The sequence below is a fragment of the Antechinus flavipes genome, chromosome 1, assembly GCF_016432865.1.
Source record: "Antechinus flavipes isolate AdamAnt ecotype Samford, QLD, Australia chromosome 1, AdamAnt_v2, whole genome shotgun sequence".
Lineage (NCBI taxonomy): Eukaryota > Metazoa > Chordata > Mammalia > Dasyuromorphia > Dasyuridae > Antechinus > Antechinus flavipes.
In genome coordinates, this window is record NC_067398.1 from 714,052,309 (window position 1) to 714,076,664 (window position 24,356).

The window sequence follows — 24,356 nt, forward strand, 5'->3', positions numbered from 1 at the left end:
TCCCTCCCACTCAGACATTCCCTGTTCTATGATTCTAGAGTCTCTGGCTTTTCTTGGCCTTGCCCCTCGGTGCATCCCAGAGATGTGGGCAGTCTCTGCATCACAGTAATATCCCCTGTCATTTTTGATATTCTTTTCAAAGCCTTTTCCAGTCTCCTCCCATGCAGCCTCATAATTACCCTTCAAGGGGAAGCCACACTTATTTATTCAGAGGTCACCGATAAGATCTGGAGCAGACACTTGACCCGAGGCACTTGGGGGGTCAGTGGGTGCTGCCGAACCCCGGGCCTCCCGGCCCGGGTGGTCTCTCCCCCTTCACCCCACTACTCCCCGCTGGGGCAGGGCTGAGGGCTGCCCTCCCATGGCCGACTGTGTGTCTGTGCCCGGTAAGCTTTATCAGGACATTCCTAGTGCTCAGTGAACCTCAACCTGCTCCCTGAGTCAGGGGGCCCTGCCCTGTTCACGGGAGGAGGGAAGGAAAGATTAGAGCCCTCCCCCCACGGGCCCACCCACTGGCTTTAGTGAGAGTCGGCACCTTCCCTGGAGACCTCTGCAGGTCCAGGGCATTCTGGGGATCAGCGTGTCGTCCTCTCTGGGAGATTCCACTTCTGCCCTGAAGGGACTGTGGAAATCCAGGCCGGACTCAGATGGCCAAAAGCCCGCGTGAGACGGGGGAAGGGGCCGGGCCTTGTCGCCGTCCCAAGAAGACAAAGGGAGGAGCAGAGGGAGGGGACGGAGGTGCCCGTGGTGGGCAGAGCAGGGACACTGCAGGGATGCTGGGACCTGGGGGGGGGGGCAGGGAACAAAACCTGATGTTTCTGCCATGGTCTGTTTTCCAGAAACTGGTGCTCCTACATAGTGACCCGGACTGTTTCCTGCCACGTCCAGAACGGCACCTACCTACAGAGAGTCCTGCAGAGCTGCCGGTGGCCCATGAGCTGCCCTGGGAACAGGTAAAGGAAGCGGCTTTCCCGGGGCCGGCGTCTCCCCCCGAGAACTCACTGTCGCATAGCCCGGTCCGAGGTAGCACATTCACTAATCTCTCGGTGTGCGAGCTGGGGGCAGCCGGGCGGCGAGGCTCCAAAGCTCCCGGGCACCAGCTCAGCCTCTGCCCGTTCCCGACGGCCACCTCCCGCCGCCCGGCCTCACCACCCGGACGCCTCCTCGGGGCCTCGCGATCCCCGCTCCACGGCCGCTCGGGGCTCCGGGATGGTCCCTCTGCCCTCAAAACGTCTCCCGAAGTGGGGCAGACTCAGTCAGTCAGTCAGTCACAGAAGGGAACTCGGGCATTCCCAGGGAAAGAGACGTTCCGTCCGGTCACTCAGGACAGCCATGGCCAACGAACACTTGATCCGCCTCCTGCCGCCTTCCTGGTCACCGGGGGGGAGGGGGCCGGCCCTGTCCTCAAGGCACGTCCGGTCTCTGAGACTGTACTTGTGTGTGCGTGTGAGGATATGAATGGATGGATGTGGATAGATATATGGTGAGGTGATAAATATACACGTGTGTGTGTGTGTGTGTGTGTGTGTGTGTGTGTATAGAGAGAGATATTATACGGTCACCTGAGATATATATATATATATAACATATATATGGAGAAAGAGCGAGATAGTGTGTGTATGTATATATGTAGATAAATATTCTATATTCTATACATATACATATGCCTGAAAAGGATTCTCCATGAAATAGGTACCTAGTTTCTGTTTTGTGACTAAATGATGGCTGAAAATTTGTAACAACTGGAGGAAATAAAAAGATGGGACGGAAGCACATCATGGTCAGGGACCGTCCTGGTTTTCATATGTCCAGGGACATATGACCGAACAGGAAATAAGTGCCCATTGAGCGCGGCAATGTGATTATAATAACTGACATTTCTGTGACTTGGTGACGTTTACAAAGTGAGTCATAGGAATTGTCTCCCTTAATGGCGGTTCTCAAGCCCGGGGGGGGAGATCAGGGGAAGTCGCTTCAGCGCGGGGGTCAGAGAGAACTTCCTGGAGGAGGCAGGATCTTAGGCGGGCGGCCAGGCAAGGAGGAGGCGGAAGGAGAAGCTTTCGGGGCTCGGGGTGAGCCCGGCCCCCGCTCCGCTCAGGGCTGGCTGCCACAGCAGTCCAGCGTCAGAATGAAGGGTCTCCCGTCAGGGAGCCAGGTGCGTGTGAGCGCAGAGTTTGGTCCGATGCCCACCCAGACGGGCCCTCCCTGCTCTCCTCTTCCCCAGGGGGTCCCTCCTCGGCCCTGTCACTCTCTGCTCTTGCTTAAAAGGGGCACCAACCTTGGCCCCTGGCCCCCACCCCAGTGTCACAAGGCCTTCTGGAGGCCGAGTCATGGGCAGTTTTTATGTTTGAGACCCCAGCATGGCGCAGCAGCTTGACCATAGGAGGCTCTGAATAACTGTTTGTCAGACAGATTGAAGCCACATTGTGGCAGCCTCGAATGTCCCCCCACGGAACACGTGAAACAGAAGCTGGATTCCCCCAGCACCCACACGGGGCCACTTGCCATCTCCAGATGCCATGTGGGCATCTGTACACAGATAGAGGCGAACAGGGTGTCCTGAAGCCACTTCCTTCTCCTTCCCCTAATTTCTCTCATCTCTCAACTCTCTCATCTTTTTCTCTCTCTTCTCTGACCTCTCCTTTTTCTGTCTTCTCTCTGTATGTCTCTATATCTCTTTCTGTCTCTATCTCTGTGTGTGTGTGTGTCTGTGTGTATATCTCTCTGTCTCTATCTTGTCTGTGTGTGTTCCTCTGTCTCTCTCTGTCTCTGTTTCTATTTTGTATCTTTTTGTCTCTCTCCCTCTGTCTTTTTCTATCTCTGTCTCTCTTCTCTCCTTTTGTCTGTTTCTCTCTGCATGTCTGTCTCTCTGTCTCTGTCTCTCTTTCTCTGTGTATGTCTTTCTGTCTCTTTCTTTAGGTATATGTGTCTCTTCCCTTTCTCTCTCTCTCTCTCTCTCTCTCTCTCTCTCTCTCTCTCTCTCTCTCTCTCTCTCTCTCTCTCTCTCTCTCCATCTCTCTGTGTGTGTCTATATTTCTCCTTCCCCTCTCCTCTTTCTGTCTCTTGTCTCTGTCTCTCTCTGTGTGTCTCTCTCTCACACACACAGAGACACACAAGGAGAACAAAGTGCCACCAACAAGCACTTGACAATCACTGAGATGAGGTTCCGAGCACTGGAAATGCCAGTGTGGATAGGGTCTGGCCCCTGCCCCATCTGGTGGGGAGCCAGAACACAGAGCCGGGCCCATAACACCAGGGATCAGAGGAGGGAGCCAGGGTTGGAAGGCGCTCTGCTCTTGGAGCCGGGTCAGAAAGGGTTCTAAGCCCCTCTCCGTTACAAGTCCCTTCCCTCTGGGTCTCAGTATTGCCATCTAGAACATGGGGATAACAATCCCTGCAGCCCTTTTCCTGCAGGATCGCGATGAATTAGCACGAGCCTGTGAGTGGCCTTGCAGACTTTGTCTCCGTGAATATCAGCTGCCACGGCAGCAACAGTCGCGGCTGACGCGGACACGGCTCGCTCGGGTTTCCGAAGCATCCCGACGGGGACCATCCCCTCCGATCCTGACAAAAATTCTGAAGGGAAAATACTGCAGGGTTTGTTATCTGCATTTTACGAAGGAGGAAACTGAGACCCAGCTGGGGAAAGTGACTTCCCAGTCACCAGCCAGTGAGTCTCTAAGATGGGAGAATTTGACCCCAGATCTTTTTGATCCAGGGCTCTCTCCATTGAGCCACTTTCCCTGAGGTGACACTGAACGTGGGGGTGAGGAGCCCAGGTGGGCATCCTCTGGGCCAGGAGCCCTCGAGTCATTCATTCGCCGGCCATTCATGAAGTATTTAATCTGGGGCGGGCAGAGGGAGCTTCATTCTCCTGGCCTTTGATGGGGCAGTTCCCAGACCTTGCCCCAGAACCAAAGAGCACAGAGTAGCGGGCACTGCTCAGACAGGCGGCCACTGGGCGGGGAGGCCCCTGAGCCCGGAGCTAAGTTGGCTTCCATGACTATTGCAGCTACAGAACGGTGGCGAGACCCACGTACAAGGTGGTGTATAAGACGGTGACCTCTGTGGAGTGGAAGTGCTGTCCGGGTCATTCGGGGACCAACTGCGAAGAAGGTAGGACCGACCCCCAGCTGAATCCCTCTAGGAGTTGCCCCTTCCCCGATTCCCTCCCCCTGCTCTGTTCCAGAACCCTCAGCTGAAGGGAGAAAGTGGTTTGGAGGGGCTGCAGGCCGCTGACACAGAGAAGAACAAAATCCAGGGAAGGGAAGGGAAGCAAAGAGAAGAGAAGGAAAGGAAAAGGAAGGGAAGGAAAAAAGGGAGAGCGAGGGAAGGGAAAGAGAAGTGAAAGAAAAAAGGAATGGAACAGAAGGGGAAAAAAGGAAAAGGAAGGGAAGTAAAAGGAAAGGAAAGGAGGGAAAAGGGAAGGGAAAGGAAGGGAAGGGAAGAAAAAAGGGAAGGATAAATGAAAGGAAGGGAAGGGAAAGGAAAGGAAAGAAAGAGAAGAGAAGGAAAGGAAGAGGGGAAATGAAGGAAAGGGAAAGAAAGTAAAGGAAGGGAAGACAAGAGAAAGGAAAGGAAGAAAAAAGAAGGAAAGGGAAAGGAAAGGAAGGGAAGGGAGGGGAAGGAAAGGAAGAGGGGAAATGAAGGAAAGAGGAGAAAAAAGGGAAAGGAAAGGAAGGGAAGAAAAAAGGGAAGGAAAAATGAAAGGAAGGGAAGGGAAAGGAGAGGAAAGAAAGAGAAGAGAAGGGAAGTGAAGGGGAAAGGAAGGGAAAGGGAAAGAAAGTAAAGGAAGGGAAGACAAGAAAAAAGGAAAGGAAGAAAAGAGAAGGAAAGGGAAAGGAAAGGAAGGGAAGGGAGGGGAAGGAAAGGAAGAGGGGAAAGGAAGGGAAGGGAAAAAAAGGGAAAGGAAGGGAAGGGAAGAAAAAAGGGAAGTAAAGGGATAGAAAAATAAAAGGAAGGGAAGGGACAGGAAAGGAAAGAAAGAGAAGAGAAGGAAAGTGAAGTGAAGGAAAAAAGGGAAAGGAAGGGAAGGAAAAAAGGTAAAGAAAGGGAAAAAAGAGAAGGAAAGGAAAAGGAAAGGGAGAAAAAAGAAAAAGGAAGGAAAGGAAAGCGAAGGGAGGGGAAGAAAAGGGTAGAGAAGGAAAATGAAGGAAAGGGAAGCGAAGGAAAGAAAAAAAGGGCAGGGCAGGGAAGGGAAGGGAAGGGGAAGGGAGAAGAGGAAAGGGGAGAAAACAAGCATTTCTTTTTTTTCCCCAAAGGGCTTACATTCTTTTTTTATTAAAACTTTTTATTTTCAAAACCTATGCATAGATAATTTTTCAGCATTAACCATTGTAAAAACATGTGTTCCAATCTCCTCCCACCTCCTCCCCTCTCCCCTAGATGGCAATAATCCAATATATGTTAAACATGATAAAAAAAAATTATATATATATATATATATATATAAATAAAAAAAGCATTTCTTAAATGAAACACTATTTTAAGCCCTCAGTCCAGCGCCTGGTACACAGTAGGCACTTAATAAATACTCGTTCCTTTCCCTGGGGAGAAGGACCAGAGAACAGAAGGCGGCTGCTGTGGGCAGCATGGAGACCCAGACTTTCTAGCTCGCCGGACAGCTCACTGGTTCTGAAGTCAGAGCACGTGGGTTCCCGAGCCAGCTTGCTGTGTGTGTGACTTTGGTCACTTCTCCTGAGCTTTGGTGTCCTCTCCCGTAAAAGCCGGAGATCGAATCGGCCTCTGAGACCCTTCCGGCCCTGGGTCTTGGGTCCCAAGATCTTTAATCTGTTCTGAATGGGCCCTTGACCCAGTCCCTGGAAAGAATATTAAGGCCGAGTTCTTCTATGTCCCTGGCTAGTGGCCTGATCTTAGGTCCTCTCCCTTCTTCCCTCGGTTTTCCCATCTGTAAAATGGGGGTTCTGATATCTGCCCATTGGTCGAATTTCTCTCACAAAGATGGCATGTTTATAGTCAGAGTAATGACTGCTAATTATTGGACCCCAGTTCAGTGTTTCCTGTGTATTTTGTTAGGGAAAAGATGAGAAGCAATGGAAAGAGTGGCGGATGTGAGATCAGAGGACTCGAGTTCAAATTCTCCTATCTAATAACCTGTGTGACCCTGGGCTAGTTCCTTCCCTTCCCCATGCCTCATATTCCTTATCTGTAAAATGGGGGGATTGGACTGAATGTTCTCAATGATCCCATCTGGCTCCGGATCTAAGCTCCCTCTCCAGGCCTCAGTTTTCCCCTCCCCATCCATGATCTTCTGTGACCTATGTGATCTTGGAGAAGTAACTTATCTTTCCTCCCTCTGGGTTCCTCATCTGTAAAGTGGAGGGGGAGGACTGAATGAGCCTCAAAGCCCCTCTCAGCTCTGGTCCTCGGACCCTCCGGTCCAGGAGCCTCTACGGCCCTTCCGGGCCTCCAGGTAGAAGCCCCCGACTTTAGGGGGTGGGGATTGCGGACTAAGGGAGAAGAAGTGGGGGGTGTCATGGAAGAGGGCTCCTGAGAAGGGCGAGGTTCAGGAAGGGAGTTAGAGAATCGTGTAGATAAGCCCCAAGCTGGGCTGGGATCTCCGAGGACCATCCCTGCCTTTGACTTTGACCCCCAGGGACAGGAGCCAGTGCAGAGGAAGAGAGATGGAGGAGGGGGAGGGGGAAGATAGGAGTAGGGGATGGGATGGAAGAGAGAAGGAAAGGATGGGGAAGGGGAGTGAGGGAAAAGCAGAAGGGAGAAGAGGAGGAAGAGGATGGAGAGAAAGAGGAGGAGGCAGAGGAAGGAGAGGGCGAGGCAGGGGAGTGCTTGGCCCTGCACAGAAGGTTAAAGAGCAGGAACCCTCGTTCTCAAATATCCCCCTTGTCTCCCTGTGCTTCTCCATAAGGGACAGGAAGACCTTGGGGAGGTAGAAGAGGAGGAAGGCGGAGAGGAGGGTGGAGATGGGCTCACCCCCATTCGGTTCCCAGATCCCATGAGCTGGGGTGTCTGCGTGTCTAGGGGACGGACTGGGAGGCCGCCACCCGGCGGGGGGGGAGGTAGGAGGGGTTGGCAGGGAGCAGAGTGGGGAGAAGTAGGTAAGGGAGCGAGGGGGGGGTGAAGTTAGGGGAAGAGGGGAGGGGCAAAGTGGGGAGAAGTAGCTGAGGGAACCAGATGGGGAGGGTGAAGTTAGAGGAAGAGAGGGAGCCTCCATGGGCTGGCTCCCTCCTCAGTGTCTCCACCCTGGCTGTTCTCCAGGTCTGCCTTGTGATTTCCTTCAAGGCTCTGACCTCCTTGGAGGGGAGGAGAGGGTCAGCCTGGGGAGGCTCCTTCCCTCCCTCCTGCCTCCCCATCCCAAGGTTCTCCCCTTCTCGGCGGGCCGGATCACTGCCCGGCTGGTGGAGGGCTAGGACGCCGGGTAAGCCTGCCGCAGGGAGCCCTGGGGGGATCAGAACCTGAAGCTGGACGAGCCTGCCCCCCATACGTTCCCTCCATCCACCAACTCAGCTGAAAGCTCGATGGGGAGGCCTGGGAAAGGGGGAACAGTCACCCCTCGTTCTCCTAGCGAGCCAGCCGGGGAGGAGGCAGCTGGGAGTCCCAGCGGGTGGCCAGGGCCCGGACTCGCGCCCGCTCTGACCTTGGGCAGGTCTCTACCCTTATTGCCCCATGGCTGAGGAGAGTGGCTTAGGGGGACCTTCCTGCTCCAGCAGGAGCATGACTCGGAGTTACAATGTGCCTTGTCCCGTGATGACCAAGTACATGGACTGCTATGGACAGAGATCACTGGGAGAAAGATGGTGGGAGGGAGGAAGAGGAGGAGGAGAGAAGAAGGAGAAAGGGGGAAGCAGAAGGGGGAAGGGAAAAGGAGGAGAAGGGAAGGAAGAGAAGAGGAGGAAGAAAGGAAAAGGAGGAAGAGGGGAGGAAGAGGGGAGGAAGAGGAGAAGGGGAAAAGGAGGAGAAGGGAAGGAAGAGAGGAGGAAGAAGAAAGTAGAAGGGAGAAAGGAGGAAGAAAGAAAAGGAGGAAGAGGGGAGAAAGAGGAGGAGAAGGAGAAAGGAGGAGAAGGGAAGGAAGAGAGGAGGAAGAAGAAAGTAGAAGGGAGAAAGGAGGAAGAGAAGGAGGAAGAAAGAAAAGGAGGAAGAGGGGAGAAAGAGGAGGAGAAGGGGAAAAGGAGGAGAAGGGAAGGAAAAAAGAGGAGGAAGAAAGTAGAAGGGAGAAAGGAGGAAGAGAAGGAGGAAGAAAGAAAAGGAGGAAGAGGGGAGAAAGAGGAGGAGAAGGAGAAAGGAGGAGGAGGAGAAGGAAGGAAGAGAGGAGGAAGAAGAAAGTAGAAGGGGGAAAAGGAGGAAGAGAAGGAGGAAGAAGAAGAGGAGAGAAGGAGAAAGGAGGAGAAGGGAAGGAAGAGAGGAGGAAGAAGAAAGTAGAAGGGGGAAAAGGAGGAAGAGAAGGAGGAAGAAAGAAAAGGAGGAAGAGGGGAGAAAGAGGAGGAGAAGGGAAGGAAAAAAGAGGAGAAGAAAGTAGAAGGGAGAAAGGAGGAAGAGAAGGAGGAAGAAAGAAAAGGAGAAGAGGGGAGAAAGAGGAGGAGAAGGGGAAAAGGAGGAGAAGGGAAGGAAGAAAAGAGGAGGAAGAAAGTAGAAGGGGGAAAGGAGGAAGAGAAAGAGGCAGAAAGAAGAGGAGGAGAAGGGGAGAAGGAGGAGGAGAAGGGAAGGAGGAGAAGGAAGAGGAGGGAAGGAAGAGAAGAGGAAAAGGAGAAGAAGAAAAGGGGGAGAAAGAGAGGAGAAAGAGGAGGGGAGAAGAAGGAGGAGGAGAGGATTGAGAGAAGAAGGAGAAAGGAAGAAAAGAAGGAGGAAAAGGAGAGGCAAAGGAGAAATAGGGAGGAGAAAGGAGGAAGAGGAGGAGGGAAAAGAAAGAGGAGGAAGGGAGGAGAAGGAAAAGAGAAGAAGAAAGAGAGAATGAGAAGAAGAGGAGGAGGGAAAGGAGGAAGAAAAAGGAAAGCAGGAGGAGGAAGAAGAAGAAGAGGAGAAGAAAATAGAGGAGGAAAAGGGGAAGAGGAAGAGGAGAAGGGGAGGAGGCTGGAAGCATGTCCACTCTTAGCACTTAGTCTACTTCCTATACCTGACTGCCCCGTGTCATCAGGGAGGTCGGAGGGCTTCCTTCCAGCTGTTTCCCAGATGAGCTGACTCCAGGGGGGCATCCCCGTCCCTCCCCCCAGAAGGCCTCTGACCCCCATCACAACGGGAGGAGGGAGCCCGGTAGTGATGGGCCAGCCCGGCTCCCTGCTGCCATCCCCACCTTAGCCCCAGCCCACACTCTCTCCAGTGTCCGTCATATTAGGACTAGTACTCTGCCGAGCCCCACCGTGCGCCGCATTCTGACAGCATCCAGGCAGGGCCCCGATCTAGAACCGGGCAGGAACCCCGAGGCCCTCCAGTTTGCCCGGCGCCCGCTGGCATTTTACAGACTGAAACGGGTCCCGGGCTTGCCCTGGGTCACACAGAGACGTTTCAGAGGCAGGACTGGAACCCAGGCTCTCTGCCTCCGGGAACACGGTCCGGTTCCAGGAGCCATCCACGTACCCCTTGGCCGAGGCTACTTTCCCTTTCCGGGACGAGTTCCTCGTCTGTGAGATGTGCAGAATAATTCTCGTTCTTCAACCGAGTTCACACAGGCTCTTATACAGATCAAAGGCAGCTGTTTATGGGAGGGGGGTGGGGGTGGAAGGGAAGTGACCTTAGCCAAGTCATTTTATATCCTTCCACCTCAGTCTCCCTGACTGTAAAATGAGAGGTAGCCGTATCTTTCGAGGTCCTTTCCTTTTCTTGAGCTATGAGCCTTTTATCTAAAACTGCTCTTTTTCTTACAGTCTCTTATTCTCTGAGCATCCTGGAGAGTCCTTGAGATGTGGGGAGGGATAAATTAGGCTGGGCTGAGCTGGGCTGGACTAAATGAGCTGGGCTGGGCTGATCTAGGCCAGGGAAATTGGGCTAAATTGGGCTAAGTTGGGCTGGGCTGGGCTGATCTAGGGTGGGGGAGTTGGGCTGATCTAGGCTAGGCTGGGCCGGGTGGGGAATTGGGCTAAGTTGGGCCGGGTTGGGCTGGGCTGGGCTGGGCTGGGCCGATCTAGGCTGGGCCGGGCGGGCTGGGCTGATTTATTCTGAGGGAGTTGAGTTGGGTTAAATTGGGCCCGGCCGATCCTGGCTACATTGGCCTGGCCTGGATTCACGAAGCTGGGCCGGCCCTTCTCCAGGAGGGGGGAGGACAATCAGACATCCAAAGAGGACCCCCCCTCACCTGGGCCGGGGCCCCAACTCTCCCGAGGAACAATGGCTGGGCCCTCCCATGCCAAGAATGTGGGGCGTAGGCAGGCCGCCGGAGGGGAAGGGAGGGGAGCTGGCAACAATGGGCTTTGGCAGGGGCTGGGCCGGGGGCACGGGAGGAGGGGGCCGGGGCTGGCGGCCCTTGCCAGAATCCCAGAGACGGGAAGACTAAGTCCGGGTATCCAGTTCCTCAGGGCTCCCCCACCCCATTGTAAGCACTTAACTCCTAAGTCTCCTGCTCCTTAAACAGGCCTGTAAGATCCTAGAATTATGGCTGGAAGCAGCCTCAAAGCCACGCGATGCACCCCCTCGTGCAGCTGGGGAAACTGAGTCCCAGAGAGAACCTGAGATCATGGGTCAGCACCAGAAGGGGCCCAAAGGCCGGCCGGTCTCGGGGCCTTTAAGCCAATGCCCTTTTACTTTAAAGCATTTGTGGCTTCCCATCTAGTGAAATCCTTTCCCTTTACAGATCAGGAAACTGAGGTCACAGGAGCAGGAAGCAGATGAGTCAGAATTTGAACCCGGCTCCTCTGACCAATCCCGGCAACTGGCCTAATTTGGCTTTTGCTCGGCTGGTGGGAATGCCCACTTGGGCTCCGGTGGGATGGAGGTCCTTGCGACCTGAACCACCCTTTCCGGAGTTCAGAGTTTCTGTGGCGCGGTTGGGGTGGGGGTGGGGCGGGAAACTTGTTTCTGGGCTCGGGAATCCAATCCTCCTCCTGGGCTCCGGCCTGGGCGGCCTCTGGCTCCTCCTGGCCACTCCTGAAGCAACCTTCCTTGGACTCGCCCTGTGGCCCAAAGACCCTGCCCCCAAGCCCTCGTCCTTCATCCAGCAGGGACGCAGCTCCCATCTCCTCCCTCCTCTCAGGCCAAACTCGGGCCCCCTGTGAAGGTGACACATCAGGAAACCATAAATCCCTCTGTGTTTATTGAATCCTTCCTGCTCGGGTCACAGGGGCAGATTCCCTCCCCCCACCCCTCATGTCTTTGCTGGCCCAGCTATTCTCAGAGGAAGTGTTCCCCTTCCCTCCAACCCCCCCCAAAAAAATCAGGCTTAGAATGCCCTGGGGCTAGGCCCGGCTGGACTGGCTGGGCCCGATTGGATTTGACCAGGAACTGGACCACGGACTGGCTGGACCCAGTTGGATTTGACCAGGATCTGGACCACGGACTGGCTGGACCCAGTTGGATTTGACCAGGATCTGGACCACGGACTGGCTGGACCCAGTTGGATTTGACCAGGAACTGGACCACGGACTGGCTGGACCCAGTTGGATTTGATCAGGATCTGGACCACGGACTGGCTGGACCCAGTTGGATTTGACCAGGATCTGGACCACAGACTGGCTGGACCCAGTTGGATTTGACCAGGATCTGGACCACGGACTGGCTGGGCCCTGTTGGATTTAACCAGGAACTGGACCACGGACTGGTTGGACCCAGTTGGATTTGACCAGGATCTGGACCACGGACTGGCTGGACCCAGTTGGATTTGACCAGGATCTGGACCACGGACTGGCTGGACCCAGTTGGATTTGACCAGGATCTGGACCACGGACTGGCTGGGCCCTGTTGGATTTAACCAGGAACTGGACCACGGACTGGTTGGACCCAGTTGGATTTGACCAGGATCTGGACCACGGACTGGCTGGACCCAGTTGGATTTGATCAGGATCTGGACCACGGACTGGCTGGACCCAGTTGGATTTGACCAGGATCTGGACCACGGACTGGCTGGACCCAGTTGGATTTGATCAGGATCTGGACCACGGACTGGCTGGACCCAGTTGGATTTGACCAGGATCTGGACCACAGACTGGCTGGGCCCTGTTGGAGTTGACCAGGATCTGGACCAGGCTGTATTGGGTCCAGCAAGACTCGGCCAGGATCTGGCCTGGGCTGGCCCGGCCTTAGCTGGCTTGGCCCGGGCTCTCAATAAGCCTGGGAATCGCTCAGGGAGTGCTCCCCTCCTTTGTACCCTGGACCCCTTTGGAAGTCAGTCCAGAGAACCCTGTGTACCCGACCCGGGAGACTGATGCCGATTAACTGAACTACATTCACGAGAACGCTTCTCCCACATGGGGTCACTTAGAGTCTGTAGTTAAGAATCCCTGAATTGGAGTCCAAATTGAGCAAAGATCGTCCCAAGCTCTGAGCGAGGCTCGTGGCCCAGGGTCACGGCTACTGGGATCCGGGCCAGATTTGAACCCAGCTCCTCCTGACTCCCAACTAATGCCCTATCCATCGCACTACTCTGCCTCTACCTTTGGTGTGGATGCAAGGCCAGGAGTCCAAGGATATCCTCGTCTCTGAAGATGTAAAAATGAGGACATTGGCAAGGTTCTTGGTAGGCATGAATAGAACCCAATATAGAACGTAGAAATTGTGAATAGGAGTCTAAGGGAAGTCTGTATAGGAAGGAGAAAGCAGAGGAGGAGGAGGAGGAGGAGGAGGAGGAGGAGGAGGAGAGGAAGAAGGACAAGGAGAAGAGGAAGAAGAAGGAGAAGGAGAAGAGGAAGAAAAATGAGGAGGAGAGGAAGAAAGAAAAGGAGAAGAGGAAGAAGGAGAAGGAGAAAGAGAAGAAGAAAAAGGAGGAGAAGAGGAGGAGAAGAAAAAGGAGAAGAGGAAGAAGAAGGAAGAAGAGGAGAAGAGGAAGAAAGGAGGAGAAGGAGGAGAAGAAAGGGGAAGGAGGAAGAGAAGAAGAAGAAAAGAAGAGGAAGGAGGAGAAGAAGAAGAAAAGAAGGAGGAGAAAAAGAAGGAAGAGGAGGAAGGAAAGAGGAGGAAAAGAAGAAAGGAAAGAGAAAGAAAAAGGGTAATAGAGAGAAGGGATAACCAGCGGATACTCCCATTTTGACACTGGTATCCTCTCCAGGTTTGGAGAAAACAAGGAAAGATGCACTGACTGGACTCCCTACTCCTTGGGTGACTTTATGGGAGGACTGGCTGGGGTGCAATCTGTATCACTGAGGGGAACATCCATGAGGAAAAACTGTACCCCAGAACTTACCACAAGGCCTTAGAAGAATCAGTTACTGAATTAATTGAATTGAGCTGGGACAATAGGCAGCTAAGGTGATGCAGGAAGAAAGATCTGAGTTCAAATCCAGGCTCAGATACCTCCTAGCTTTGTGACCTGGGCAAATCACTTAAAAAAAAAAAAAAAACTCTATTTGCCTCAGTTTCCCCATCTGTAAAATGGGGATAATAATAGCAATTCCCTCCCGGGCTTGTTATGAAAATCAAATGAGATTACACTGGTAAAGGGCGTCCTTAAAGAAATGCTAGCTATCACCATCATTATTATTACATGAGATCTGACCAAAACTGCAGACGGGATCCGGGGCTACGGCAAGAGACGGGAAACTCCCGGGAAAAAGGAGCGTCCTCTGCCGCGGTCAGACGGCATCTGGAACCCCGGCTGCAGTTTTCCGTGCCCCATTTTCGGAGACGTGGATGAGCCGACCACTGTGCGAGGGGGCGGCCAGGACGGGACTGGGTCCGTGTCCCGGGGGAACCAGTTGGCTGGAGGAGGCGGATTTATCCCGGAGAAGGGAAGATGCAGCGGGCTCCGGAAAGCTCTCTTCAAGTATCGACTTGAAAGGCCGTCCTGGAAGAAGGATTTAATTGGCTCAGTTTGGCTCCGGAGCAGAAGCAACGAGCGGATCCGTTCCAAAGTGCAAGGGACGCCCCAGGAGGCGGCGAGATCCCCAGCACTGGAGGGCCCTGGTCAGAGGTCACTATGTCCCCCCCCTCCTGCCTAGGGATGGGGGAGGGGAGGGGAATCTGCCCTGCGGCCCAGAGCGGGAAGAATTCTCTAAGGATCATGGGATTCTTCCACAAGCTGATAGTGATTCTGGGCCGTCCCCCATCGCTTTGCTGGTCTGGGCCTTGGGGTCAGAGGTCAGGCCCGATGAGCTCTCAAGTCCCTTCGTGTCTTCTGGGAGTGACCCGTGAGATGACAGTGTTCGTGGGTAGGCGGGCGTGGGGAAAGGAAGCTGAGGAGAGATGGCTTTTCTTGGGACTTCCCTCTCCCCGAGCCCCGACTGCCCAGTCACGGAGGGGGATCCTCCGTTCCCGCCCTGATCCAGCCCTCTCTTTGCTCCATCCTTGTTCTAACCTCTAGAACGGGGGACTTTCAAAATGTCTTTCTTGTTTTTTCCCTTATTTCTGGAGAAAGCTCCTCTCCTTTTATCCAAAACGTTTAGGGCAGGCCGCTGGTCCTAGTCGCAGGCGGTTCTCGCCAGTCGATTCAGTTAAAAGATTCCCACCCGGCCAAGATGCAGGGGCGAGGGAGCCTGGGAAAGAGCCGCCGAGACCGGGGTCCCCGGGAGGCCCGCTCCTCTGTGCTCGACCAGCAGCAGCTTTACTTCCCCGTCTCCGACTGCTCCGGAGAGAGCTGGTCTCCCCCAGAGATGGTCAGACTTTGGCCCGACTGATCTAGGTTGTTCCAGACCAGACTGTGGGTTGGGTTGAGCTGGCCTGAGCCAGGCTGGACTCTGGTGAGCCTTGGCCGGACTCCAGGTGAGTCCCGGTGGCACAAGCCCTGGGCCAGGCAGGGCCGACCGCTGGCTGAGCCGTCCTTCCCCTGAGTTTCCCTCCGTCTGCATGAGCGAGTCCAGAGCCGGGTTCTACCTCCCCGGTTCTACCTCCCCGGTCCTGACCCGTGACCTCCAGATGTACCAGCTGCAAATATTTACACGTGTAAAGTAAACTCCTGCTGGAGCCGCGCAGGCCTCGGGAGGGCGGGCGGAGGGGGTCGTGGGGGGCCGGGCCTCTGTGGTCACTGACCTGAGCTGGCCCTTAGGAGAGCGGCGGGAGGGGGGCTTCGGGGTCCCGCGCCCCCCCCCCCCGCCTGCTGGCTGGGCGGCCGCTCTCTCAGCCGGGGAGAGGGACTGAGATGAACCCCCGGCGGCAGCTGCTTCCGGGGAGATTCCGTCGCATCCAGTCGGACCAGCAGGAATGTTGGGCCACGCTCTGAGCTTCCAGCAGAGACAGACCCCCGACTAACCCCTCTCATAGAGGTGGGGGGCTGCGGGTGTGGGATACAGCACGCGCCCATTCTCTGTCAGAGCTTCTGCTGAGCCGCTTCAGTCCGTGTTCTTCCTTAGCAAGGATGACTCCTGGGGGCCGGGGAGGGCTGGGTTTGGGAATGAAACGCTGTTGAAGCCGAGCCCTGAAACAGGCACGAGGAGCTCCCTGAGGAGGGAAGTCTCTCCTCTAAGGCAGGTCCACACTTTTTCATCAACTGATTTGATTGGGAGCAGAATTTAAACCAGATCTTTCTGGCGGAGGCCGGTTCTCTGTGCACTTCAGCTATGATGGCGCTCGAGACAGCGTGATGCAGAATTTAGCAGGCCCTTCTGGGGCCAAATATCTGTAAAACAAGTTTATGGCTCCCAGTTTAGGAGTCCCTGAACTAAGCAATCTTGATTATAATTTCTCCCAGCTCCAACATCCCCTGTTCTAAGCCCTCTCCCAGCCCTGACATCCCCTGTTCTAAGCTTCCTCCCAGCCCTGACATCCCCTGTTCTAAGCCCCCTCCCAGCTCTGACTTCCCCTGTTCTAAGCTTCCTCCCAGCCCTGACATCCCCTGTTCTAAGCTTCCTCCCAGCTCTGACTTCCCCTGTTCTAAGCTTCCTCCCAGCCCTGACATCCCCTGTTCTAAGCCCTCTCCCAGCTCTGACATCCCTGTTCTAAGCCCAATCCCAGCTCCAATATCCCCTGTTCTAAGCCCCCTCCCAGCCCTGACATTCCCTGTTCTAAGCTTCCTCCCAGCCCTGACATCCCCTGTTCTAAGCTTCCTCCCAGCTCTGACTTCCCCTGTTCTAAGCTTCCTCCCAGCCCTGACATCCCCTGTTCTAAGCCCAATCCCAGCTCTGACATCCCCTGTTCTAAGCCCAATCCCAGCTCCAACATCCCCTGTTCTAAGCTCCCTCCAAGCCCTGACATCCCCTGTTCTAAGGCCCTTTGGAACCCTGACATCCCCTGTCCTGAGGCTATCCCACCTTTTCATTATTTTTATTATAATTAATCTCTTCCTCCTGTCTTCCCCACCCCGCTCCCCTTGTATCCCTCCCCAAAAGGGTCAGTGACAGTTTGTTGAATGGAAACTCTCCAGCCCGGAAATAGGGAGAGGGGCCAGGAGCTTCCCTCTGGCCTTGGTTCTCGCCTCCCCAGAGGAGATCCTTGGTGGGACAGGGCCTGGATCATGGCCAGCTTCACAGGGTGGGGAGAAGGGAGGGGGGCAGCAGCTGCAGGTTCATCTCTGCCCCCACCTAGCACAAGGGCCTGCATACAGCAGGCAGTTAGTTAATGAACTTGAGTGGAAAAATTCAGAATTCATCTTAAACTGAGCTTTGAAGAATGGCTATGATTTCAGCTGGTGGTAATCAACCAATGAGCAATTGGAGCAATCATTCTTAAATGAGCAATTATTAAGCTCCTGCTGTGTCCCAGGGGATATCCTAAGCAAGGTTATGGAGGCGTAAAGCCACAGTAGGTGTATAACAAATGGGGCGTACCTAGGGCGCTGCAAAGGGGACTATTCCTTAGGGCCCTCAGATGGGAAGGGCCAAGGAACAGCACCTTTCAGTCCTGCAGTAGCTTAGAAACCATTTCTCTTAGCTTTGGATCAGGGAGAATAATTGACTTCAGAAGTCTCTCATGGTTTCTCCCTTCCTGGGTTCCCCAACAACAAATATGTATCTATATCTCCGTTTTTGGCCGGGTAGGAAGCGCTCGGCTTAAGGTAAGTCCAAGAAGGTCAGGGCCTGACTGTGAAGGGCCTCGAATGCCCAGGGGAAAGCATTTGGCCCAGACGGATTAAAGGTGACCCGGCTTTAAATCCAGGCTGTTCTCCTTATGATCTACATGACGTTCCTCTCCCTGGGCCTCAGTTTCCTGATCTGTACAATGGGGGAGAGTAGATGGAAACCGAGGATCCTCCTGATGTTAAGCTCCAGGCTCTGATGAAACAGGTTTTGACAGTGCACCAGTCACTGAGGGCGTGAGTGACTTCTTGCTGACGTCGGGCCCTCGAGGAGCTCACGGTCCGATGGATTTGTGGCCGGCCTTCCAGGCTCCTGGCCTGCCCCCCGGCCTTCCACAGGCCATCCCTAGTTTCCTACGTCTGTTCTCCGAGGCGCCGGGGCGACCCGACAGGTGGGACGGTACAGGGGTTGGGGCGCTGGACTTCAGAGCCGGGAAGACCCGGATGCAGAACGTACCTGAGGCGCTTCCTGGGCCTTCGGCGCGCTCCCAGGCGCAGACCTGGCCACGGACTTGGCGAGACGCTGCCCATGTGGGCCGCAGCTGGGAAGCAGACCCGGCCGCTCTCCCCAGACCGTCCGTCCGTTATTTACGGCTCACCAAGCCCCCGCTCAGGGAACGGGAAGGAGCTGGAGGTGGGTGGGATTGGGACCGAGCTTTTCTTCCCTCAATATGAGCCAGTTGTGGGACACCCCCCAAGACAAGACAGGTGGAATCGATTTGGGTTTTTTGGTCATTGTGATCAGAGTATGGGGGGCTTTGAATGGCTGAGCCCCTCAAACTCCCCATCCCCAACTGACTCTGTGGAAAGGGACCCCAGGAGGCAAGAAGTGAGAGCAAGAGACGGGCTTAGTTTAATCTCTGGTGACATAGAGGGGCCCCCACAATGGTCAGCGCTAAGGATTCTGGGGACACGGACAAAGTCCAGTGCCGGCCCCTCAGGAGCCTCTTTAGCCCAGGAACTGGGATGCTAGAGCCAGAGGTGGGGAACTCTTCCAAATCTGCTTCTAGGATGAGAGGCAGCTGGTGCTGGAGAAGGAGCTGGATCTTCCCCCGTTAACAGCTGGGAGCAGCTGGCCCTTCTCGTCCGGCCCCTCCTACCAGACCAGCCCTCTCCGGGCCTGTGGGTTCAGAGTTTGTAAACAGCCTCCCCTGGTCTCCCTCCACGTCCCGCTGCTTCTCCCTAACCCATCCGTGTCCTTGATTCGTCTCCTTACCAATCCCACCCCCTCTTCCTTCCTTCTGCTCTCTCCCTTTCCCTAGGGTCCTTCCACCACCTCTGACCCCAGACTTTGGTCTTAGCATGCTGTGTGACTCAGCAATAGTAACAATGCCTATATTTATCTAATGATAATAATAGCTGGTGCTTTACAAATGTCATTTCATTTTGTCCACACGACGGCCTTGGAAGGTAAGTGCTAATTATTATCCCCATTTTACAGATGAGAAAACTGAGGTAGCCAGCTGTGTAACTTGTCCAGGGTCACGTAGCTAGCAAGTGCCTGAAGCTTGATCCTAATTCAGATCTTCCAGACTCGGGGCCCAGTGCTCTGTTCCCCTTCTGGGACTCATTTCGCTCATCTGGAAACTGAAAGCGGCTCTTTTTTTCCCCCTATTTGTCCCTGTTTTCCCACCCACCCCCATTCCCTCCCAACCACAGCCTGTGGTTATGGAAAGAACACTGGATAGAGCCAGGAAACCTTGGTTCCCATCCTGGCCCTGTAACTTCTTCTCCGTATGACCTTAAGTTACTCACCTGGAAAAACAAATGGATTGGACCAAATGACTGGAAGATCTCTCGTGGCTCTAAATATCTACTCTCGTGATCCTAGTCACTTGCCTTCAGTTTTCCCATCTGAAAAATGGAATAACAATCAGGAGTCAACGTGTCATAATGGAAAGAGTTAGCTTTGGAAGTGGAGGACATTCAAATATTGGTTCTGCCCGTTATTACACGTGTGACCGATTTCCTTATCTGTGTGATGGGACCCGCAATGCCGTGTTGGGGTGTGCTGAGAAAAGCATTTTACAGACTTCATTTTTTTGGATTTTTAAAAAATCTTTTAATTTTCTTTTTCTTATTTTAAAGCTTTTAATTTTCGATTTATTTTTTTTAAGCTTTTCATTTTCTTTTTATTTATTTATTTTTATTTTTAAAAAAAAAACTTTTAATTTTTTTTTATTTATTTTTTTTAAGCTTTTAATTTTCAAAACATGGGCGTGAATGGTTTTCAACATTCATCCTTGCAAAACTTTATGTTTCAGATTTTCTTCTCCCTCTGTTTCCCCCATCCCCTTCCCTAGACGCAAGTCATCCAATATATGTCAAACATGTCATTTTGCAAATTTAAAAACCTGATGGAAATTTGAGTTCTTTTTCCAGTTCTTTTTATTTCCTTTCTCCGAATCTCGGTTTCCCCATTTGTAAAATGAGGTTGGACTGTCTGATTTGTGACATGTTTACTGATTCTTGGCCTTGAGCATTTTAGAGAAGTGGGAGGAAGTAGATTCAGAGGCTCTCAGGTTGGAAGGGACCTCAAAGGCCGTCTAGCTCAGATTATCCCTGAGCAAGAATCCTCCAGGAAACGTAACTGGCGTGTCATGGTGCCTGATGGGATGCAACACCTGCCTTTGGGGAGCTCTGCTTATCCATCTTTGTTCCCGCCCACCTAGGGCTCCTGTCTCTCCCCAGAGTTCTCAGGTTTCCTGCAAGCACTCAGGCTAACAAGACCTAGACTATAAGACAGATTTTACTTAACCAATTAAAAACAGACAAAAACGTATACGGGGACTGGTGTTTAAACAAAAACGTATACGGGGACTGGTATTTAAGTCCCTCAGGAATTAGTCAAATGGTTTTCTCTTTTCCAGAATGCAAAAGGCAAATCTGCCCATTGAGAGGCCCTACCTTCCTGCTGGACCAGTACGGTCCAAGCGACTCGGTACCACTGAGGGGATAAACCCAGACTGGCCTTGGAAATGCCTGATTCTGCTTTCCCATTAAGCCATTTTTAGGGGGATTTCACTGAATTCTCTCTTTCTCTATCTCTTTCTTCTTCTCTTCTCTTCCCAATTTATAACACATCCAGGCAATTCCACTTTCTCTGGGTAATTCACACCTCGTTGGACAATTATCCACCTCCACCCCACCCCAGAGCTCCTGTCTCTCCCCAGAGTTCTCATGTTTCCTGCAAGCACCCGGGCCATGACCTTTTCACCAACTGTATCCGGGTAACGGGATTTCCCCAAAGTCGGCTCCCTTCGTAATTCTCTGGATTTTAATCGATGCCTTTTTTTTACATTCTGAGTAAAACACGGTTTTTGGATGTAACTGAGCAGGGACTTTTTTTATTCACCTACCTATGTTTGTAACTTACTTTCTCAGTATGGAGGTGGGGAGGAAAAGGGGACAAAGAGCAGAGCTTTTGTTAGAAAAAAAAAATTAATTGAAAAAAAAGAATATTAATCTATGAAGGAGGCCGTAGACTTCCCCGGTCTGCTAAAGATATCCATGACATAAAATGATTAAGGGTTCCCCCAGACCATAAGTATGGGTATCATCTTTGCCTGACAGAGGGGGGAATTGAGGCAACAATGGCGTAAGTGACTTGTGTAGGGTCACTCGGCTAGTAAGTGTCTAAGGTCAGAATTCACATCCATGTCTTCAGAGCACTATCCATTGTACCTTCTGTTTCCTGAGTCACAGTGGCTTCCTGGGGAAAGTAGAAATGGGGCTCCCTTTTGAGACACCGATCTTTCTCCTTTTGAAACCTGGTCCCAAGCTCACCTCTTCCAGGCAGTCTTCCGAGATTCACCCCAAAGGGGATGGGCTACCTTGAGAGGTCCCCATCACGAGGGGTCTTCAAGAAGTCTATGTAGCCGTATGTCAGGGACGTAAGAGAGGGGCGGTCTTGTCCGGTTCTGGCGGCTGAGATGAGGATGAGGAGGATGGATGGATATATAGTACTTACTAAATGCCAGGCACTGTGCTTTACAAATATCTCATTTGATTCTCACAACAGCCCTGGGAGGTAAGTGCTATGAACACCCCCTTTTACAGATAAGGAAACTGAGGCAGACAGAAAGGAGGTGACTTGCCCAGGATCACACAGCCAGTGGCTGACACACTCAGAGTTCCCTGACTCCAGGCCCAGTGCTATCTACCCGCCACATAGCAGGGATCCTTTCTAGGGCCGAGTCTCTGTGATTTTATTTCCACACATCATGACCCTCCATGAGGGACGCTTGGGGACAAGTAGAACCATGGAGAGGGTCACTGGCCAAGCCAAAATTGCGCTGTGAGATTTGTGGGGCCCCTGGATCTCTCTGTGGGACTCAGTCTCCCCGTCAGTTAAATGGGGCAACCCTCTCCTGAGTGTCTGAAGAAGAGGAAGCAATCGGTCCTGGGGGATGCTGGGTGGGGGCAGGGGGTCTGCCGCTAGGAAAGCGCTTTGCTCATTGCAGATGGCCTCAGTTCCCTGGAGCCCGCATGGCACGGCCCCTCCTTGCGCCGAATGGCCCTTCAGCCCACGGTCTCTTCAGGTGAGTCCCGGCGCTCCCGGAGCCCGCCCTGTGGGAGCCCTCCCTGGGAGGAGGGAGAGGGGAGGTTCCCTCGAGGTCTCTGGGGAGGAGGGGGCATCCGGAGAAAGCCGGACCATTCATGCCCAAGGAGGCTATGGAAGATAGTGACGGAGACCGAGCAGCTGCAGCAGCAGGAGGCCTTCTGGGTGATGAAGATGCAATTAGTCCCGGTTACTCCTGGGAAATCCAAGGCTCCCCAGGCCCAGCCCCATCCCCTCACCCCCGCTGGCCTGGGGAGAGAAGGAGGGCCCCTTCTGTGTTGGAGCGAGGTTCGCCCTTCTTCCAGACCCGGGAAGACCCCAGGGAGCCCCCCTCAGGCATCCTGAAGGAAGATGCAATTAGCCCTGGTTACCCCTGGGAAGTCCAAGGCTCCCCAGGCCCAGCCCCATCCCCTCACCCCCGCTGGCCTGGGGAGAGAAGGAGGGCCCCTTCTGTGCTTGGAGCCGAGAAGGTTTGCTCTTCCAGACCCAGAGTCTTACCTGAGAGACCCCGGGGAGCCCCCTCAGGCAAGGAGGGTCACCGGCCAGGTCACAGGCCTGGGAGGATGCAGGGAGGGGGTAGCAGAGCCAGGCTTGGCCAGGGAAACAGGGGCAGCTCCAGGCCGGGGCAGCGGGCCAGCCACAGGAAATAGCCACGGGGAAGATGTAGGGGAAAGAGCGCTGGTCAGGGAGGGCGGCAGGAAGCCCCAGGCCAAGCCTGGCTCCGCCACAGCCTCCCTGCCCGCCCCCCTCTCTCAGCCTCCACGTTCTCCTCAGTAGAATGGGGTGAAAGGCCCAGGGAGCCAAGGAGAGAAAAGATGCGGAAGATTCCCCCTCACCCCGAGAAGAGAGAAAAGGTGAGTCTGAACAAAAGCTCAGCCCGTGTCAATTGTCTTCCTCAGGTTGTTTAAACTGCAGCAAGGTGGCCGAGCTGGCCGAGCGGCTGAAGGTGCTGGAGGACAAGGTCAGTGAAGCTAAAAGCGGCTGCACAACCCCCCGCGCCACAACCTGCACATTCTCCCAGCTGTCCCCTACTGCCACTTGAATACCGTCCGTGACAGGGAGCTCATCACCTGTCTTCTTTTCCTACATCCCATCCCTCCCCTCAGCCCGTTCCATTGGTTCTAATTGTGAGGAAGTTCTAGCTTATTCTGAGCTAAAATCTGCTTCCAGTCTCTGCCCCTACGTACCACCCACCTCAGAGGGTCACCCAGCCGTCTCTGCGCCTCTGCCTTGCAGAGGATGGAATCAAGGAGATTCTGTTGTTGTTCAGTCGTGTCCGGCTCTTCGTGCCCCCCTTTGGGGTTTTCTTGGCAAAGATACCGGAGTGGTGGCCGTGCCGTCTCCCGCTCGTTTTACAGATGAGGAAACTGAGGCAGAGAGAGTAAAGGGACTTGGCCAGGGTCACACAGCTGCTTCTCAATGCCCCGGAGGAGAGGGTGAGGCTGCTGACTTTGTGCAGCTCTGCTCAACTTAAATCCAATTCTCTGTGATGCCATGGGTCCTCTTCAGAAACGCTATGTCTGAGGCAGGACTGGAACTCAGAGCCTCCTGACCCAGACCTGGCACTCTCTGTCCACTGTGCCAACTAGTAGCTGAGGAGGAGATGGGGGTGCTTTGTTTCTGAGTGAAGGGGAGAAGAGGAAGTCCCGGCTGGTGGAGGCCCAAGTGAATTATGGGGTGAGAAAAGGGAGGAAAGGTGGGAGTCAGCTAGATGGAAGACAGCTTTAAATGCCAGACTCTAGTCACTTTACTTTAGCAGCGCGTGCCCAAGAGCCAGTGGCCTTTCTCATGGCGGTCCTGCCGCTTACGACTCGCGTTGCCTCCGACTCATTTCTCTTCCCCCAACCTCAGTTTCCCCACCTTTTAAACGAGGGAAGTTGATCTAAGGGTCTTAAATGAAGGTGTTGAACGAGACGGCCCCTGTGGCTTCCTCCATTTTTAAATCAACGATTTTCTGGTTCCCCCAACTTATTGATGTCTTTACTAAAAGTGGGAAGCACAAGAGATTAATGTTTGCCTCATTAGCCCAGTGACAGACCAACCCGGAGGATATTCCCTCATCAACTCTGGACTTTTGGAATTGAATGAAAACTTATTGGGAATCCTCCAAAAATCTACTGTTCACGTGGGATCTCTCAAAATTGGCCATTTTCGAAATGAAAATATCTTATAAAATTGTTTTGAGCCTGCAGACTCCTCTCTGAAGGGATCTGGGAAACTCAAGGGTCCTTAAATCCCATCTGGAGAGCCAGTGCTCGAGTCTAGGGCTGACAATACTGAAATATTCTATGCTTCCATTTGCTTTGCCGAGGAGAACGACCTTCGCACTGGCAAGAACGGGGCAAAAATAGAGACTGAATAACCCAAATACGTGAGGAAATAAGGTGGCGTATATGCCTTTAATCTCTAACAAATTACAGCAGCAGCAGCACTTGAACCCGGGTCCTCTGGCCAAGGTGAATTAGCCTCCAAGACAAAGCACTGGGAAATATGGAGACTGAGTCGCTATGGAGGAGACCTTAAAGATCGGGAAGTGCGAGGAGTGGTGATGGTCACCTGCCTCCAGGCCCAGCTGTGGGGAAATCCCAGCTGGAGTAACTCCCCAGCTCAGGCAGTCGGGTGTCTGCACTAAGTGGGGAGCTTCCGTGTTGTCTAAGGACGGGCGATTCAGGCTAAAAACTGGACAGGTCAAAGCTCCCGTGCTCCTCAGTGAGGGGTTGGGTCCCATGAACACCT

The 24,356-nt window shown here is 53.6% G+C and overlaps 1 protein-coding gene across 6 annotated transcripts in view; it reads left to right on the forward strand.

The window, feature by feature from the left end:
- EMID1 (EMI domain containing 1) overlaps nt 1-24,356 on the forward strand; it is a 64,450-nt gene that overhangs the window by 16,346 nt on the left and 23,748 nt on the right. For 5 of the 6 annotated variants that reach the window (XM_051973054.1, XM_051973052.1, XM_051973057.1 and 2 more), the window contains exons 2-5: nt 840-953; nt 4,013-4,116; nt 21,523-21,600; nt 22,520-22,581. In XM_051973054.1, coding sequence (XP_051829014.1) covers nt 840-953; nt 4,013-4,116; nt 21,523-21,600; nt 22,520-22,581 — 358 coding nt within the window. Of the gene's footprint in view, nt 1-659; nt 739-839; nt 954-4,012; nt 4,117-21,522; nt 21,601-22,519; nt 22,582-24,356 lie in introns of those variants that run through there. The other variant, XM_051973056.1, reaches the window with a different exon arrangement.